This window comes from Phocoena phocoena, chromosome 4 (genome assembly GCF_963924675.1).
Source record: "Phocoena phocoena chromosome 4, mPhoPho1.1, whole genome shotgun sequence".
Lineage (NCBI taxonomy): Eukaryota > Metazoa > Chordata > Mammalia > Artiodactyla > Phocoenidae > Phocoena > Phocoena phocoena.
The window spans coordinates 12,698,344-12,715,537 of NC_089222.1; the positions used below are offsets into that span (position 1 = coordinate 12,698,344).

At 40.0% G+C, this 17,194-nt stretch overlaps 1 protein-coding gene and 1 pseudogene across 1 annotated transcript; one reads left to right on the forward strand and one right to left on the reverse strand.

The window, feature by feature from the left end:
* The first annotated feature begins 389 nt into the window (after positions 1-389).
* Positions 390-1,004, forward strand: LOC136122458 (large ribosomal subunit protein eL15-like). Its single transcript, XM_065876491.1, has one exon. The coding sequence runs from the start codon at positions 390-392 to the stop codon at positions 1,002-1,004; it is 615 nt and encodes a 204-aa protein (XP_065732563.1).
* A 2,825-nt stretch (positions 1,005-3,829) lies between these two features.
* Positions 3,830-5,399, reverse strand: LOC136122205 (serine/threonine-protein kinase PAK 2 pseudogene; annotated as a pseudogene).
* Positions 5,400-17,194: the final 11,795 nt, after the last annotated feature.

Consider the following 17,194-nt stretch of genomic DNA (forward strand, 5'->3'; position numbering starts at 1 on the left):
CTTTCATGTGGCTCTTGGCATGTCAGAAGGGGCAGTACTGCCTCCAAAAGTCAAACAATTAAAATGATGAGAGAAGAGGAGAGGAGGGGAAGGGAGAAAAGAGGGCACCCTAATAATTAATCCTACAGGTCACAGACCTTTTTAAAATCTTTAAAACGTAAAATGTATTGCTATCAACAAGCACGTTGCATTATTCTTTCTTTCTCCAGCTTTTTTTACATGAATATTATTTATTTATTTGAAAAAAATCTAAAGTAACATCTCAAATGACCCATGAATTTACCAAGAAGTACTTTGTCACTTAAGTTCTCACAGACAGTAAAAATGTTGGTAACGGAGGAGAAAGGGTCCTTCCTTTCCGTTTGGCTGCAGCCATCAGGTGAGCCGAGATGGGCGCTTACAAGTACATCCAGGAGCTGTGGAGGAAGAAGCAGTCAGACGTGATGCGCTTTCTGCTCAGGGTGCGCTGCTGGCAGTACCGCCAGCTTTCGGCGCTGCGCCGGGCTCCGCGCCCCACCCGGCCCGACAAGGAGCGCAGGCTGGGCTACAAGGCCAAGCAAGTTTATGTGATATATCGGGTTCGCGTGCGCCGCGGTGGCCGCAAACGCCCGGTCCCGAAGGGCGCCACCTACTGCAAGCCTGTCCACCATGGCGTCAAACAGCTCAAACTTGCCCGGAGCCTTCAGTCTGTTGCCGAGGAGCGAGCGGGACGCCGCTGTGGGGCCCTGAGGGTCCTGAATTCTTACTGGGTGGGTGAAGATTCTACATACAAATTTTTTGAGGTTATGCTCATTGATCCCTTCCATAAGGCTATCAGAAGAAACCCTGACACCCAGTGCATCACCAAACGAGTCCACAAGCACAGGGAGATGCGGGGGCTGACGTCTGCAGGCAGGAAGAGCCGCGGCCTCGGCAAGGGCCACAAGTTCCACCACACGATCGGTGGTTCTCGCCGCGCAGCCTGGAGAAGGCGCAATACTCTGCAGCTCCACCGCTACCGCTAATATAAGTAATGTTTGTAAAATTCTTACCTAATAAACAGTTTAGGACATCCACATCTGCTTAAAAGTGTTTTTTAATCTGTCTGTTAAAACTAGTTGTCTGCAGATTGCTTCATTGAATGCATAGTCAAATTCTGAAAGTTAAAGTGCAATAATGTTTGAAGATTTTAAGTGATGGTGTATCTTGTTTCTAATAAGGGAAATGCCTTTGTTTTTGCTTTATTAGGCAGTTGATATGTCCGTGTGTAAAATGCTGTCTGGTAACAATAGGTGTAAAATTCTGTAAAAGAGGAGCACAGAAACTAGCCGTATAGATTTATTGGTGCATGTGATGAAACCTACAGCTTTATTGGGGTGAGGCAATGCTCTGCTTGTTTACTCTAAAGTGGCTGTTTTATGGAGTTTGGCAAGGACAAACTTTAAACTGGGTTTTCCTTGGAAATGTGAAGGATGTCATGATCGTTTATCATGATCATTATGCCGAAAAATAAAGTTGACTAGGGCCCACGTTTTTAGACTTAATCTGCTATTCCATATATGTAACTGCTGCTTCCAAAAGGCAGAAAGTAAAGGAATACCACGATTTTTTAAGATAACTGAATAAACCTGTTGCAAGATGTTTCTCTTACAAATTGAAACAAATCCTGGTTAGCCTAAATTAAATTGCCTTGGTCTCCATGGTACCACTGAAGTTCACATAAAAGGTGGGAGCTCCTGGTCAATCCCGTGGCTCTGATCAGTAGAACACTTAACTTCATGCAAAACAGTCATGGTATTTACACTAGTATATATTGAAATTGATGGAAATTGAACATTAGGTAAATGAGAAGGGAGTTTTTAACCCTAAGGCTTGTAAGCTAGTGATGCTAGGATTGGGAAATTGGTGTTCATCGGGTCCCTTTCAAGTGTGGGAGGATAGAAGGGACTTGGATCAAAAATTTAAATGTTTTATTTGTAGTATTAGTTTGTGACCCATTATGAAATCTAAGCCACCTTGGGGAAAATAGGGTTGGTTTTATTTAAAAGTAACATTGCTAAGTCTAATCAGTGTTATCTTGGCTCATCACTTTATCCATTCCCATAAGGCTACTAAGAAGAGGCGTGTGGTTGGGGTCAATACCAGTTCAATTGGTTTCCGATCTTATGTGTGGTCTACAGTTATTTTCTCATCCCTGCTCAAACTACCCTCAAGAGCCTCACCATTCCACAAACCTGCCAGGCCACCCACCGGTTGTGGTCCGGCGTACCACCATATTCTGCTGGCATCATGACTTCCCCTAGACTGAGCTTCTGTTTCCCAGGGTGGAGTTGAGTGCGTAGGAAATATGGAAGAGGAGTTACCCCAGTTCTTGGTTTGCTATCTTAATAGGTAGTTTAATTTTGAAATCTAATTGCTGGATTTCTGGCAAACCAATTTTCCTTGTATTTTCTTCAAGGGTCTTTTAAAAGGCCCACTTAAATGATTTCCAGAAAACATGTAGCAGGCTCAAAAAACCTTTTGGGACCCAAATTCCTTCCCACTCAGAAAATCTTAAACCATATTACTTTGTGTGTAGAGGTGGTTCAACTATATATAATGATAGACTAAATGTCTATTAAACTAAAAAAATAATGTTGCTAATGGGTTGGGAACAATGTTTATAACAAATCTCTACAGTTTACTGGTCAGAAGCTGCATCTCTAAGGAACTGACATTTCTCTTTCATGAATGTAATCTTATCTAATTATTTTAGAGCTCACCAAGGTTCAAGCCTCTCACTTTGTCTCTGCTAGTTTCAAATATTTTTTACCTTTAAATGGAAAAAAACGTTAACTTTTAAATTCTGAAAATTCAATGGTTATTATATTATTTACCATGGGAAGGGGGTGAGGAGTAGGGTGAGAAAGGGTTAATTAAAAAACAAACAAACTAGCTAAAATTACAACATATACAGAAACTTACTTCCAAAATGAAGGGGAAAAAGCAGGGAAGGGGAAAGTAGCGGCACAAAGTCCTGAAGCCAAATCTGAAGAGGACATAGAAAAAAAAACGAAACTGTTAGAAAATATAGTCAATGGGACTCTTTTACTGTTTCAATGATTTAGTTATAAATATAGATTATTAGTCTTCTCTCTATACATGTAACAAATGCCAAACAGCTCACTATTATGAAATTATAAAAATTGACCCTTTCACATTTGTTAGAAAGGGTAAAAATCACATACTTTTCTTCCCTTCCTTCAGTTCAAATTCTGAACTGAAATGTTACATGTAACAATAGCTGGTTCTAACTTCTATACAAAGTTAAACCATATTGAACTCCTTTGCCAATATAAGGAGCTATGTCATTTCTATCACACTTGCCTCCAATTTAGGCATAAGAAACATTTCTCAAAGCAACTCAAAAGGAGCAAGTCAGGGGAAAGAAAGTTATGATGAAGAGAGAAGAGAAGACTAGCAGATAAAACACATACTCTGAAAAACTCAGATCTGCCATTCAAGTACTGAAAATACCCCAAAAGGGACAATGAATGGGATCTATTACAATAAAGTCAGCAAAATAAAGTGCAAATCTCAAGCATGATAAATGGCCCTGATGGGCTTTCTGCTGAAGGGCATAAGGCTATGATTCAGTCCACAATTCCTTTTGGACCCTAAAGAAGGGATTCAATAGAAAGTTGTCGCTCTGTTTTGCAATTTTTTCTTGCTTGTCTTCAGGAAACAGTAGCTTGTTTCTTCCCTCCATGTTATGCAGACCATTTCTTTAAGCCCCAAAAGAATAATAATTTTCATATAGTAAAAGACTTTTAGAAAATGGAAAAAGGAATATGAGGCCACAGCAATGATGTTAATGGTTACTCTTCAATGCTTTTTTAGCTGCCATGATCAGTGGTGTCAAGCTGGATAATGGTTTGGCCAGTTTCAGGAAGGGATGTTGTAACAATTCTCTGGCTGAACTCCTTTTCCACATCCATCTCCAAACATTGATTTAAGAAATCCCGAAATATTGGGGAAAGTTTCTCTGGGTTTTGAAGTTCTGGGGTTCCATTAGTTACTATCAGGTACAAGGCCCTCAAAGGATTTTCACTGAAGTATGGAGGCTCTCCTTCTACCATCTCAATGACCATAATACCCAGAGACCAGATGTCTACTTTAGGGCCATAAGCTTTCCATGTAACCACCTCTGGTGCCATACAGCATGGCGTTCCAACCATAGTACTTCGCTTGCTCTACTCAGGAGTGATCTGGCTACAGAAGCCAAAGTCAGTAAGTTTAACAGATCCATCCATGCCCAAAGGCACATTGTCACTTTTGATGTCTCTATGGATCACTTGATTAGCATGTAAAAACTCCAATGCCTGTGAACACTCTCTGCATACAGCAGCAATCTGTGCTGCATCCATGCCGGTCTCTGTTACAACATCAGTAAGTGATCCCCCAGCGAGGTACTCCGTTACCACAAACAATTCATCTCCCACCAGGTAACTGTCTAAGAAGTTAACTATATTGAGATTGTTTAATTCTTTCATCACCAGAATCTCATTAATGATCAATTCCTTCTTTGGCTGTTTCTGTAAATTTATCTGCTTAATAGCAACCTCTTGTCCCAATGCCACATCAGTAGCAGTGAAAATTGTGCCAGAAACCCCTTGCCCAATTTTTTCATATCTTGTATACTTTTTCTTAGGGTCACCTATGCTTACAATAGTTCTTAATTGCTCCATAATCTCTTCATCTGTCATTTTGAACTTCTTTGTCTGTTCGTCTGAAGTCTTGGCACCACTGTCAACATTAGAATCACCAACTGGCGCAGGAATAGGATCAGTTACAGACTGTGTATAAATTGATTTTGTATGATCTGGTCATGGGGCAATAACAGGAGGAGGAGTCTCTTCATCATCATCATCATCTCCTGTTACTACTGCTGTTTCCGAACGCTTGGTATTCAGTGCTGGTGTTCCAGATGGGAAGCCATCTTTCTCAAGAGGAGTAAAGCTCAGATATTTCTGCTTCGCTGTGTTGGAGTCATAGAACTTTAAGACATCCAGCACAGCCCAAGGATTCTTCTTTTGCTCTAGTTTTGTGATATTGGAGGTCTATCGAGCCCACTGTTCTGGCATGCCAGTGACTTCTCCAGTAACAGCATCAAAACCAACATGGATGGTGTGCTCAAAATCATAGGGAGGAGAAATTTCTGGCCTTTCCTTCTCTTTCTTCTTACTTCATTTCTTTGTGCTTGAGAATATAGAGACGATTTTATTCCTGGGGTTCTTTTCCCTCTGGAACAGAGGTCAAAGGTTTCAAACTGTGATTGGCTGACACAGGGTCTTTGCCTCCAGTGCTAAAACTGGTACTGCTCATTTGCATGGGGTGGGATGTCCTGGAGGCTTGTCTTCCAGTTCTCCATTATCAGACATGATTCAGAATTATGATATGGCCCCAGGCGAGGAAAGGTCCCTGCCCCAGCGAGGAGCCTCCGGCCGAGCTCCCTGTGGACTCAGGAGCCGCCCCCAAACTCTCACTCTCTTTACCCTCACACTGTCCTTAATCCATTAGAACCATGTATTCTTTAAGATTCACACTTTCATTTATTTGCCATTAGATGAAAGTGTGTTGGGGAATGACAAACTTATTCTTAAAGTATCTTCTTTCAAATTACTTGCAAGCCTCCTTAAGGAGACATTAATGGGAGGTTGATGTAGAAACTGAGGAACAGAGAATCCAATTATATCACATCATTTATTGGAAAGTCGCTGGATTAATGCCCTGGGGAAGGTTTGTAATATAGTGGGCAATATCGTAGGTGTCCCAAATCAGTGCCAAGCTCTCTATCATCACATCAACCTTGAGAGTTGAACTGGCTTGCTCAAGTACATGGAGCCAAAGGTCAAGGTGAAACCAGAATCAAGGCTTCCTTTGGAGTCAAGACTTCTCCCAGTATTTTCTGTTGCTGTAAAATAATATAACAGATGTGGTTATCTCACACCCTGAGTCACTGCCAAGGAGAAAATGAAGCATGCGCAGTAGAAACATGTCTTAGGGAAGCAAGGTGGCTACACTTACACCTTCTGCAGAGAGGACTCAGCTGTTGGGTGGCTGCTATTTCTGGGCATTGTGATATCATTTCTACACAATATTCTGCTTAAAGTGCCTGAGACCGCGAAGTGATTTAGACACTGTGAGATTCTTGCTTAAGCTCTTTGATGAGTTTAAAGAGGGCTTGAGCTCACATTTTTACCCCAAGGCAAATTGCTCACACGTCTTCATTTTACACGAAGCAGACTCTGGGGAGCTGAGTGACAGTCTGGCCTTGGAGATTTTCATTGAAGGGTTTGAAGCACATGTTTGAAGTACAGCCATGCGATGGACCTGGAATCAGGTTACCTGGGACAGAACTTGACTGTGCATGACTGTGTAGACCTGGGACGCTGCTTAAACCTTTCTGGGACCTTTTCATTTCCATCAACAAAATGAACAGAGTAAGGCCTGCTTAGCTGGCTTTTCCTAGATTTGAGGCGAGGAACATGGAGATTAACACAGTTACTTACAAAGTAGCAATCAACTGAAAGTGAAAATGGAACCAATCAAATAAAAAATATAAAGTACAATATACACAACAAAATAACTGCTTTATTAATACACAGTGCAAAGTATTAGTGTTCCTCTATCTCCACAGATTCTGAGTTTCAAATTAGGGGGAATATGTTTTCACTTTTACATAGTGAATTTCTAAGAAGACTTATTTAACAAGCACTTAAAGAGTGCTTTTAAGTTGCAGGCATGGGTAAACTGTTTTACAATAATGGACTCATTTGATCCTTATCACAAGACTATGAGGTAGATGCTATTATTGCTCCCATTTTACAAATGGGGAAACTGAGAAGAGAAGCAACTTGCCCAAGTACGTGATCTGAGATTCAAACCTAGGCTGTCTGTCTCCAAGAATCCTTGCTTTTAACCCCACTGCATTCTGCTGAGGATGGCTGTGAGGTTAGTTAGATAGAAGATAAAGATGACATGTTCTCTGTTCCAGTTGGAACATCTCATTCAATGTGATTGCCATGTTGTTCTTATTTTTAAATATATGGGGTTTCTTAGAGTCAAAAATTAGAAATAGAATTGGGAGTGGATGATTTCCACGGAGGCCTTTGGAACTAAATCCAAGTCTAGGGGAGGGAAGTCTGGTGTTCTGCTTCTTCTGGGAACTTGTCAAATATTCTCAGGCTGGCCTGATTTTATCAAGCAGATGTGATTCTGAGACACTTGAATATTTCCTCATCTCACAGTGTTTATCAGGTCATCCAATGCTTGTATAAAAATACAAGCAAAATCATCCAGAAATGTTTATGTTCCACCAAATGAATTCAGTGTGTGAAACGGTGGTTCTACCCCATATGCCTTATATGATTTTTCCTTTTATAGCCATATCTGGACAACTTTAAACAGACAAAGTCTGAGGTATATACTTCGGGCGTTAACAAAATTCTTCCTGAGTTGGGTCAGCAAGACCATAGTCCTTGCACAATTGAAAAAAATGGCAACATGTCCTTCTTTAGTTTTATAATTGGTCTGGGGAAGGACATAGTTCTGTGTGTGTGTGTTTTTTTAAATCAACTGTATTCAGGTATAATGAATATACAATATGATGCACTCATTTTAACTGTATGAAGACATAATTTTAATTATGAGGTATCTTTCTCTCTCTAGGTATCTAAAATGGAGACACAGAAGACATTTTGGGGGATCATCTTCCTTGCAGCTGGTTTTGGCTTCATCAAGTCACCGAGAATTGGTAACGCGTTGGGTTCTTTAAGCCAAAAATGATGATCTTGTCAGGAATAGAGTGGTACTGACAATATTAAAAGAAAATATTACAGGAGTTTCATACTTAACAAAAGGGAAATGATTCTTTGAAGGAGAATTTAGAATCTGAAAGCTTTTAGTTAATGGTGGGCCCTTGATATTTTCAAAGCTTAACCTCAAATGACGAAAAATGAATATTAAAAGATGCTATCCTTCTGAATGTGTTACCAAGCTCTCAAATGCTTTTGTAAATGTGGGCCTGTTCTATTGACTCTGCATTTTGCTTGTCTTCTTTGGCTGTGCTTTTCTACAGGACAATTGTTATCACAAGGTGAATAGTTTCCCCGAGTGCTAAGGACACTTCTGCAATTTTTTTTGCAGTCATTTTAACTTTGGGGACTTTTCAAGATGAAATCATCAAAAGAAGATTGTATGAGTAGCCTGAAGCTCCCACTGAGACAATATTGAGTTTTAAATGTTCAGAAGTGTTTACACAGGCTGTTATTTGTTGGGAAAAAACATGAAGTCTCTAAATTTCCCTTCAGCTCTGACTCCTCTCATGTGAACAGAAGCCGTGACAGTGAATCTTCTCCTGCTTCAAACACCTTCTAAAATGACAAAAATCTAGTCGTTCAGAAAGTAACAATGTATGAAAATGTAATATATCTCTCAAGTTGCATGTGATGAAACCATATCTTTGCCTGAAATACATTCTATAGCTGTGAGGTTTCTCCTGATTGGAAAGAACAGGGAAACACTTCCTGGTCTGTGTTTGATCTCTTCTGAAAGAGCTTTCAAGGGGACAAAGCAGGCGGCCATCCCTGGAGCACTCACTGGACCCTCTCCTGTCAAGAGGATTGCATTTGGAGGGCCAAAGGGAAGGGAAGCTTAAAGGGCCTCAAGCTCATTGATTATCATCTTTTTCAATAATCCTGACTTCACTTGGCTTTATGATTGAGATTAGGCCAACTTCCCAGAAGTGGTATTTAGGAATCTAGAAGTGACTGTCCCTTCAGGATATACTGTCCCTGAAGTACAACAACCTTCTCCAGCCCTTTTCCACCTAAACTCTCATGTGGTCTTTGCCTTTCTGTAACATGGGCTTTCAATGTAATCTTCTTTATGGCAGTCCAGGGTATGGGCTAGATGTCAAGGGACCTGGTTTCTAATGCTGGCTCTTCGAACAGATTTACGCATGTTACTTTGCCTTTCTAGGTCTTATTTTCCTTATCTGTGAGATAGGTGAATCGAACTCATTCTATACTTGCACTGTTCAATACAGTGGGCACTAGACATGTGTGACTATTTAAATTAAAATACATTAAAATTCAGCAAAACTTAAAATTTCATTTCTCTCAGTCACACTAGCTACAGTTCAAGTGCTAAACAGCCTAGTGGCTGCAGTATTGCACTGCATAGTCTTTTTTTTTTGTTTTTGTTTTTGTGGTACTTGGGCCTCTCACTGTTGTGGCCTCTCCCGTTGCAGAGCACAGGCTCTGGACGTGCAGGCTCAGCGGCCATGGCTCATGCGCCCAGCCGCTCTGCAGCATGTGGGATCTTCCCGGACTGGGGCACGAACCCGTGTCCCCTGCATTGGCAGGTGGACTCTCAACCACTGCGCCACCAGGGAAGCCCTGAGCATCTGTTTTAATACAGGCGTGACTGGAACAGAACAGGCATGAGTTCTGTGTCTCAGAACTGGCCTCTATGGGGAGAGACAGACATGAATGAAGTAATCATGGAAATAGATATAAGATTACTGCTGAGATAAGTACATGAAGGTGTGGTAAATGGTAGCGCATTCTGATCCAGCCTGTGCAGTCAAGAAGGCTTCATTGAGGGAGTAAAGATGGGATGAAATAAAGCACGAGTAACAACCAGATTGTGAGGGAGGTCGAAGCAGGAAGAGACCAGCCTTCTCTACTGAGGTCCTGTGGGCATTTTAGAATGTGCTGAGGGTGGACAGGACTTGGGCATTCCAGGGCACACAGGAAATCAAGACATTATCTACACAGACCTCTGTGAGAGGCACACACAAGGTATTCCAGGTTAAGAAAAAGGAAAGGCTTAGAGTTAGAAGAACTCAGAGCTGGTTTGGACAAACAAGGATTCCAATTTAACAGGAGTGGAGGGAGAGCTAAAAAGTATAAAGAATGGGAGTAAAGTCTGGAAGGGCAAGTTGGAGTCAACTTAATGCCAAGTTTAAGGGTCTTGTTTTTTCCTACTGAGTAATCAGTTTGCCTAGAAACTACTGAAAGTTTCTAGGCAAGGAAGAACATGTTAAAGCTACGAGTTTGGAAGATTACTGTGGAAGCCAGTGTCTGGATCAGAAAAAGGAGAGACTAGATGTTGAACAAAACATAATAAGAACCATATGCCAGGCTTTGTACTCATCATTTTAATTTATTATTCCATTGACTCCCTATGACAGCCCTATAAGATAAATATATCAGTTTCACAAATGAGAAAATTGTCTTAAAGAAGTCAAGTAAATTTGCCTTGCTAGCAAATTAAGCAGCAGGATGGGAATTTGGAATTCATGAACTTCCTCTTACCACTATATCAGGCCAGGGAAGAGGTGCGGAGGGGTCTTCAGTAACATTGGGAAGTGGCTTCTTGTGGAGTCCAGAAGTTATCCCATTCCCTGTGTGTCTGAGACCCAGATCTCAGAGGTGGTCCCTACTTCACTGTTTTCAGAGTATGCTGTGTAACCGCCAGAACCATGTACATAACATCCTCTGAGGAGGGTTCCTCTGGTGGGGGGCTCTCTCCAACTCTGTGGCTCTGTAGGAGCTAGGACACAAAGATGGTACAATTAACAGCAGATTGTGAGAGAAGCAGCCATTTGCTTATCATGTCATAGTCTCATGGCAAGTTGCTCCACCTCTCTGGTTCCCTGTCTACAGCAGTCAGGAGCCCTGCAAGTATTTTTCTCTTTTTTCTTCTCTTTTTTCATGAGATCTTGCTCTGCTAATGCTGTGCACATCTGTGATGAAGAAAGCCTTCTTCATTTTCTTACATGTGTTTCTGTGTGGGAGCATCAGGAAGTTGTGGAAAGATCCAGGGGTTTGGAGGTAGGGAGACGAGGTCCAACTTCTTCATACACAAATGGGTTAATTCTTGAGTTGTGAGTGTTAAATGAGGTAAGGCACATCTAGAGCCAAGCATATCACAGATTTCCAATAAAAATATGTTTTTTTCTGTGTCTCATTCTCATCTCTTTGACAACGAATGCTTTAAAGTTCAAGTACTAAATTGCTCTTTTAATTTGAGTCTCACTTCCCCTCTCTCTTTAGGCAATAGGTGATTTTAAAAAGTGACACTTTTTTTTTTTAATGTGATTTAAGGGCCTGACGGGACCATCCAGAAAACCTGGAGAGCATGGAGAGCTGGGGCTGAGGGGAGAGCCTGTGAGTGGCGGTTGAGGGATTTCTGCTGCTTTAATACAAGGATTGTGAACTGTTTGCATGGGCACAATGGCAGAGAACAACGAATTATTCATTAATGAGGCATCTGTTCAGCCTATCTAAGTATTGCTACAAATAAGAGATTTGAGAGGAAACCCATCTTATAGAACAATTGGGCTCTCAAAGAGTTTGGAATTTTAATTGCATTGGTTATCTGGGATTACTGAGCAGATCCAGAAAATGAAAAGTCACGACTTTGGTACCTTTCTTTTTTAAAAAAATCTGACTTCCTATATTTTCTTTTCCTGTCTTTCCTGTTCATTTGAGCTAAGAAAACTTTTACTTTCTCAGGGGGATCCTGGAATTGATACTTTCATCCAAGGCCCTAAGGGAGAAAAAGGAAGACGTGGACACCAGGTAAGATGGTCTCTGTTTGCTTGGGGATACTGGTACCCACGGGAGCAGATGCTAGCTGGTGGAGGAGACTTGGGCATTCCAGTTGGATCAACATAGAAAAACAGAGAGCAAACCTGTGGGACTCCGATATCTATGGAAACAGGAACTCTGAATGCTAATCCCCACTTGTATCCTTTCCTAGCATCCATGTCTCTTAGTTTTTTTTTCTGTACAAATCTTATTTCCCACAACATTAGTAATATGTTACTTTACCTTGTTTGTCCTTGGTTTCTTCATCTCCAGAATGAAATTTTCAGATTCAATGATGCCTAAGATCTTTCCAGTATTAAAAGTCTCCAATTTTATTTTATTTAATTTATTTTTAACAACTTTATTGGAGTATAATTGCTTTACAATGGTGTGTTAGTTTCTGCTTTATAAGAAAGTGAATCAGCTCTACATATACATATATCACCATATCTCTTCCCTCTTGCATCTCCCTCCCTCCCACCCTCCCTATCCCACCCCTCTAGGTGGTCACAAAGCACTGAGCTGACCTTCCTGTGCTATGTGGCTGCTTCTCACTAGCTATCTGTTTTACATTTGGTAGTGTATATATGTCCATGCCACTCTCTCACTTCTTCCCAGCTTACCCTTCCCCTTCCCATGTCCTCAGGTTCATTCTCTACGTCTGCATCTTTATTCCTGTCCTGCCCCTAGGTTCTTCAGTACCTTCTTTTTTTTTAGATTCCATATATATATGTTAGCATACGGTATTTGTTTTTCTCTTTCTGACTTACTTCACTCTGTATGACAGACTCTAGGTCCATCCACCTCACTACGAATAACTCAATTTTGTTTCTTTTTCTCTAATGATTAGTGATGTTGAGCATCCTTTCATGTGTTTGTTGGCAACCTGTATATCTTCTTTGGAGAAATGTCTCTTTAATTCTTCTGTCCATTTTGGGATTGGGTTGTTTGTTTTTTTGGTACTGAGCTGCATGAGCTGCTTGTATATTTTGGAGATTAATCATTTGTCAGTTGCTTCGTTTGCAAATATTTTCTGCCATTCTGAGGGTTGTCTTTGCGACTTGTTTATGTTTTCCTTTGCTGTGCAAAAGCTTTTAAGTTTCATTAGGTCCCATTATTTTTTGTTTTGTTTTTATTTCCATTTCTCTAGGCAGTGGGTCAAAAACGATCTTGCTGTAATTTATGTCATAGAGAGTTCTGCCTATGTTTTCCTCTAAGAGTTTTATAGTGTCTGGCCTTACATTTAGGTCTTTAATCCATTTTGAGTTTATTTTTGTGTACGGTGTTAGGCAATGTTCTAATTTCATTCTTTTACATGTAGCTGTCCAGTTTTTCCAGCACCACTTATTGAAGAGGCTGTCTTTTCTCCATTGTATGTTCTGCCTGCTTAATCAAAAATAAGGTGACCATGTGTGCATGGGTTTATATGCTTAGTAGTGGGATTGCTTTATACTGTCCTAGTTTCCTATCCTGTTCCATTGATCTATATTTCTGTTTTTGTGCCAGTGCCATACTGTCTTGATTACTGTAGCTTTGTAATATAGTCGGAAGACAGGGAGCCTGATTTCTCCAGCTCCGTTTTTCTTTCTCAAGATTGCTTTGGCTGTTCGGGGTCGTTTGTGATTCCATACAAATTGTGAAAATTTTTGTTTCAGTTCTGTGAAAAATGCCATTGGTAGTTTGATAGGGATTGCATTGAATTTGTAGAGTGCTTTTGGTAGTATAGTCATTTTCACAATGTTGATTCTTCCAATCCAAGAACATGGTAAATCTCTCCATCTGTCTGTATCATCTTCAATTTCTTTCATCAGTGTCTTATATTTTTCTGCATACAGGTCTTTTGCCTCCTTAGGTAGGTTTATTCCTAGGTATTTTATTCTTTTTGTTGCAGTGGTAAATGCGAGTGTTTCCTTAATTTCTGTTTTAGATTTTTCAGCATTAGTGTATACGAATGCAAGAGATTTCTGTGCATTAACTTTGTATCCTGCTACTTTACCAAATTCATTGATTAGTTCTAGTAGTTTTCTGGTGGCATCTTTAGGATTCTCTATATAGTATCATGTCATCTGCAAACAGTGACAGCTTTACTCCTTCTTTTCCAATTTGGATTTCTTTATCTTCTGTGACTGCTGTGCCTAAGGCTTCCAAAAGTGTGTTGAATAATAGTCATGAGAGTGGACAAACTTGTCTTGTTCCTGATCTTAAGGGAAGGGGTTTCAGGTTTTCACCATTGAGAATGATGCTGTGGGTTTGTCATATATGGCCTTTATTATGTTAAGGCAAGTTCCCTCCATGCCTACTTTCTGGAGGGTTTTTATCATACATGGGTGTTGAATTTTGTCAAAAACTTTTTCTGCATCTACTGAGATGATCATATGGTTTTTCTACTTCTGTTTGTTAATATGGTGTATCACATTGATTGATTTGCATATATTGAAGAATCCTTGCATTGCTGGGTCAAACCCCACTTGATCATGGTGTATGATCCTTTTAATGTGCTGTTGGATTCTGTTTGCTAGTATATTGTTGAGGATTTTTGCATCTCTGTTCATCAGTGATATTGACCTGTTGTGTTCTTTTTTGTGACATCTTTGTCTGGTTCTGGTATCAGAGTGATGGTGACATCATAGAATGAGTTTGGGAGTGTTCCTCCCTCTTGTATATTTTGGAAGAGTTTGAGCAGGATAGGTGTTGTCTCTTCTCTAAATGTTTGATAGAATTGCCTGTGAAGCCATCTGGTCCTGGGCTTTTTTTGGCTGGAAGATTTTTAATCGCCATCTCAATTTCAGTGCTTGTGATTGGTTTGTTTATATTTTCTATTTCTTCCTGGTTCAGTGTGAGAAGGTTGTGCTTTTCTACGAATTTGTCCATTTCTTCCAGGTTGTCCATTTTAGTGGCATATAGTTGCTTGTAGGATTCTCTCATGATCCTTTGGATTTCTACAGTGTCAGTTGTTACTTTTCCCTTTTCATTTTTAATTCTATTGATTTTCGTCTTCTCCCTTTTTTTCTTGATGAGTCTGACTAATGGTTTATCAATTTTGTTTATCTTCTCAATGAACCAGCTTTTAGTTTTATTGATCTTTGCTATTGTTTCCTTCATTTCTTTTTTATTTATTCCTGATCTGATCTTTATGATTTCTTTCCTTCTTTTAACTTTGGGGTTTTTTGGTCCTCTTCCTCTAATTGCTTTAGGTGTAATGTTAGGTTGCTTATTTGAGATGTTTCTTGTTTCTTGAGGTAGGATTGTATTGTTGTAAACTTCACTCTTAGAACTGCTTTGGCTGCATCCCATAGGTTTGGGGTCCTCGTGTTCTCATTGTCATTTGTTTCTAGGTATTTTTTAATCACTTTAATTTCTTCAGTGATCTCTTTGTTATTTAGTAGCGTATTGTTTAACCTCCATGTATTTGTATTTTTTACAGATATTTTCCTGTAATTGATATCTAGTCTCCTAGCATTGTGGTCGGAAAAGATACTTGATATGATTTCAATTTTCTTAAATTTACCAGGGCTTGATTTGTGACCGAACATATGATTTATCCTGGAGAATATTCCATGAGCACTTGAGAAGAAAGTGTATTCTGTTGTTTGGGGATGAAATGTCCTATAAATATCAATTAAATCCATCTCATTTAATGTGTAACTTAAAGCTTGTGTTTCCTTATTTATTTTCATGTTGGATGATCTGTCCATTGGTGAAAGTGGGGTGTTAAAGTTCCCTACTATGATTGTGTTACTGTTGATTTCCCCTTTTATGGCTATTAACATTTGCCTTATGTATTGAGTTGCTCCTGTGTTGGGTGCATAAATATTTACAATTGTTATATCTTTCTTGGTTGATCCCTTGATCATTATGTAGTGTCCTTCCTTGTCTCTTGTAACATTCTTTATTTTAAAGTCTATTTTGTCTGATATGAGAATTGCTACTCCAGCTTTCTTTTGATTTCCATTTGCATGGAATATCTTTTTCCATCCCCTCACTTTCAGTCTGTATGTTTCCCTAGATCTGAAGAGGGTCTCTTGTAGAAAGCATATATATGGGTCTTGTTTTTGTATCCATGTAGCGAGCATGTGTCTTTTGGTTGGATCATTTAATCCATTTATATTTAAGATAGTTATCGATATGTATGTTCCTTTTACCATTTTCTTAATTGTTTTCTTTTTTTTTGGTAGGTCTTTTACTTCTTTTGTGTTTCCTGCCTAGAGAAGTTCCTTTAGCATTTGTTGCAGAGCTGGTTTGGCGGTTCTGTATTCCCCTAGCTCTTGCTTGTCTGTAAAGTTTTTAATTTCTCCATTGAATGTGAATGAGATCCTTGCTATGTAGAGTAATCTTGGTTGTAGGTTTTCCCCTTTCATCACTTTATATATGTCATGCCACTCCCTTCTGGCTTGCAGAGTTTCTGCTAAGAAATCAGCTGTTAACCTTATGGAAGTTCCCTCGTATGTTATGTGTCGTTTTTCCCTTGCTGCCTTCAATAATTTTTGTTTGTCTTTAATTTTTGCCCGTTTGATTACTCTGTGTCTCAGTGTGTTTCTCCTTGGGTTTATCCTGTTTGGGACTCTCTGTGCTTCCTGGATTTAGGTGGCTATTTCCTTTCCCATTTTAGGGAAGTTTTGAGCTATAATCTCTTCAAATATTTTCTTGGGTCCTTTTCCTCTCTCTTCTCCTTCTGGGATTCCTATAATGTGAATGTTGTTGTGTTTAATGTTGTCCCAGAGGTCTCTTAAGCTGTCTTCATTTCTTTTCATTCTTTTTTCTTTATTCTGTTCTACACCAGTGAATTCCACCATTCTGTCTTCCAGGTCACTTATTTGTTCTTCTGCCTCAGTTATTCTGCTATTGATTCCTCCTACAATAATTCCTTATTGTATTGTTCATCTCTGTTTGTTCTTTAATTCTTCTAGGTCTTTGTTAAACATGTCTTGCTTCTTCTCAATCTTTGCCTCCATTCTTTTTCTGATGTCCTGGATCATCTTCACTATCATTATTCTCAATTCTTTTTCTGGAAAGTTGCCTATCTCCACTTCATTTAGTTGTTTTTTGGGGTTTTATCTTTTTCCTTTATCTGGTACATAGCCTTCTGCCTTTTCATCTTGTCTACCTTTTTGTGAATGTGGTTTTTTTGTTCCACAGGCTGCAGGATTTTAGTTCTTCTTGCTTCTGCTGTCTGCCCTCTGGTGGATGAGTCTATCTAAGATGCTTGTGCAAGTTTCCTGATGGGAGGGAGGGACTAGTGGTGGGTAGAGCTGGTTGTTTCTCTGGTAGGGAGAGCTCAGTAAAACTTTAACCCACTTGTCTGCTGATGGGTGGGGCTGGGTTCCCTCCATTTTGGCTGTTTGGTCTGAGGTGACCCAACACTGGAGCCTACCCGGGCTCTTTAGTGGGGTTAATGGCTGATTCTGGGAGGGCTCATGCCAAGGAGTACTTCCCAGAACTTTTGCTGCCAGTGTCCTTGTCCTCACAGTGAGACACAGCCACCCCCTGTCTCTGCAGGAGACCCTCCAACACTAACAGGTCAATCTGGTTCAGTCTCCCATGGGGTCACTGGTCCTTCTCCTGGGTCCTGATGTGCA

Coding starts and splice junctions, on each gene's coding strand:
- LOC136122458 (XM_065876491.1), top strand. CDS start 390: ATGGGCGCTTACAAGTACATCCAGGAGCTGTGGAGGAAGAAGCAGTCA.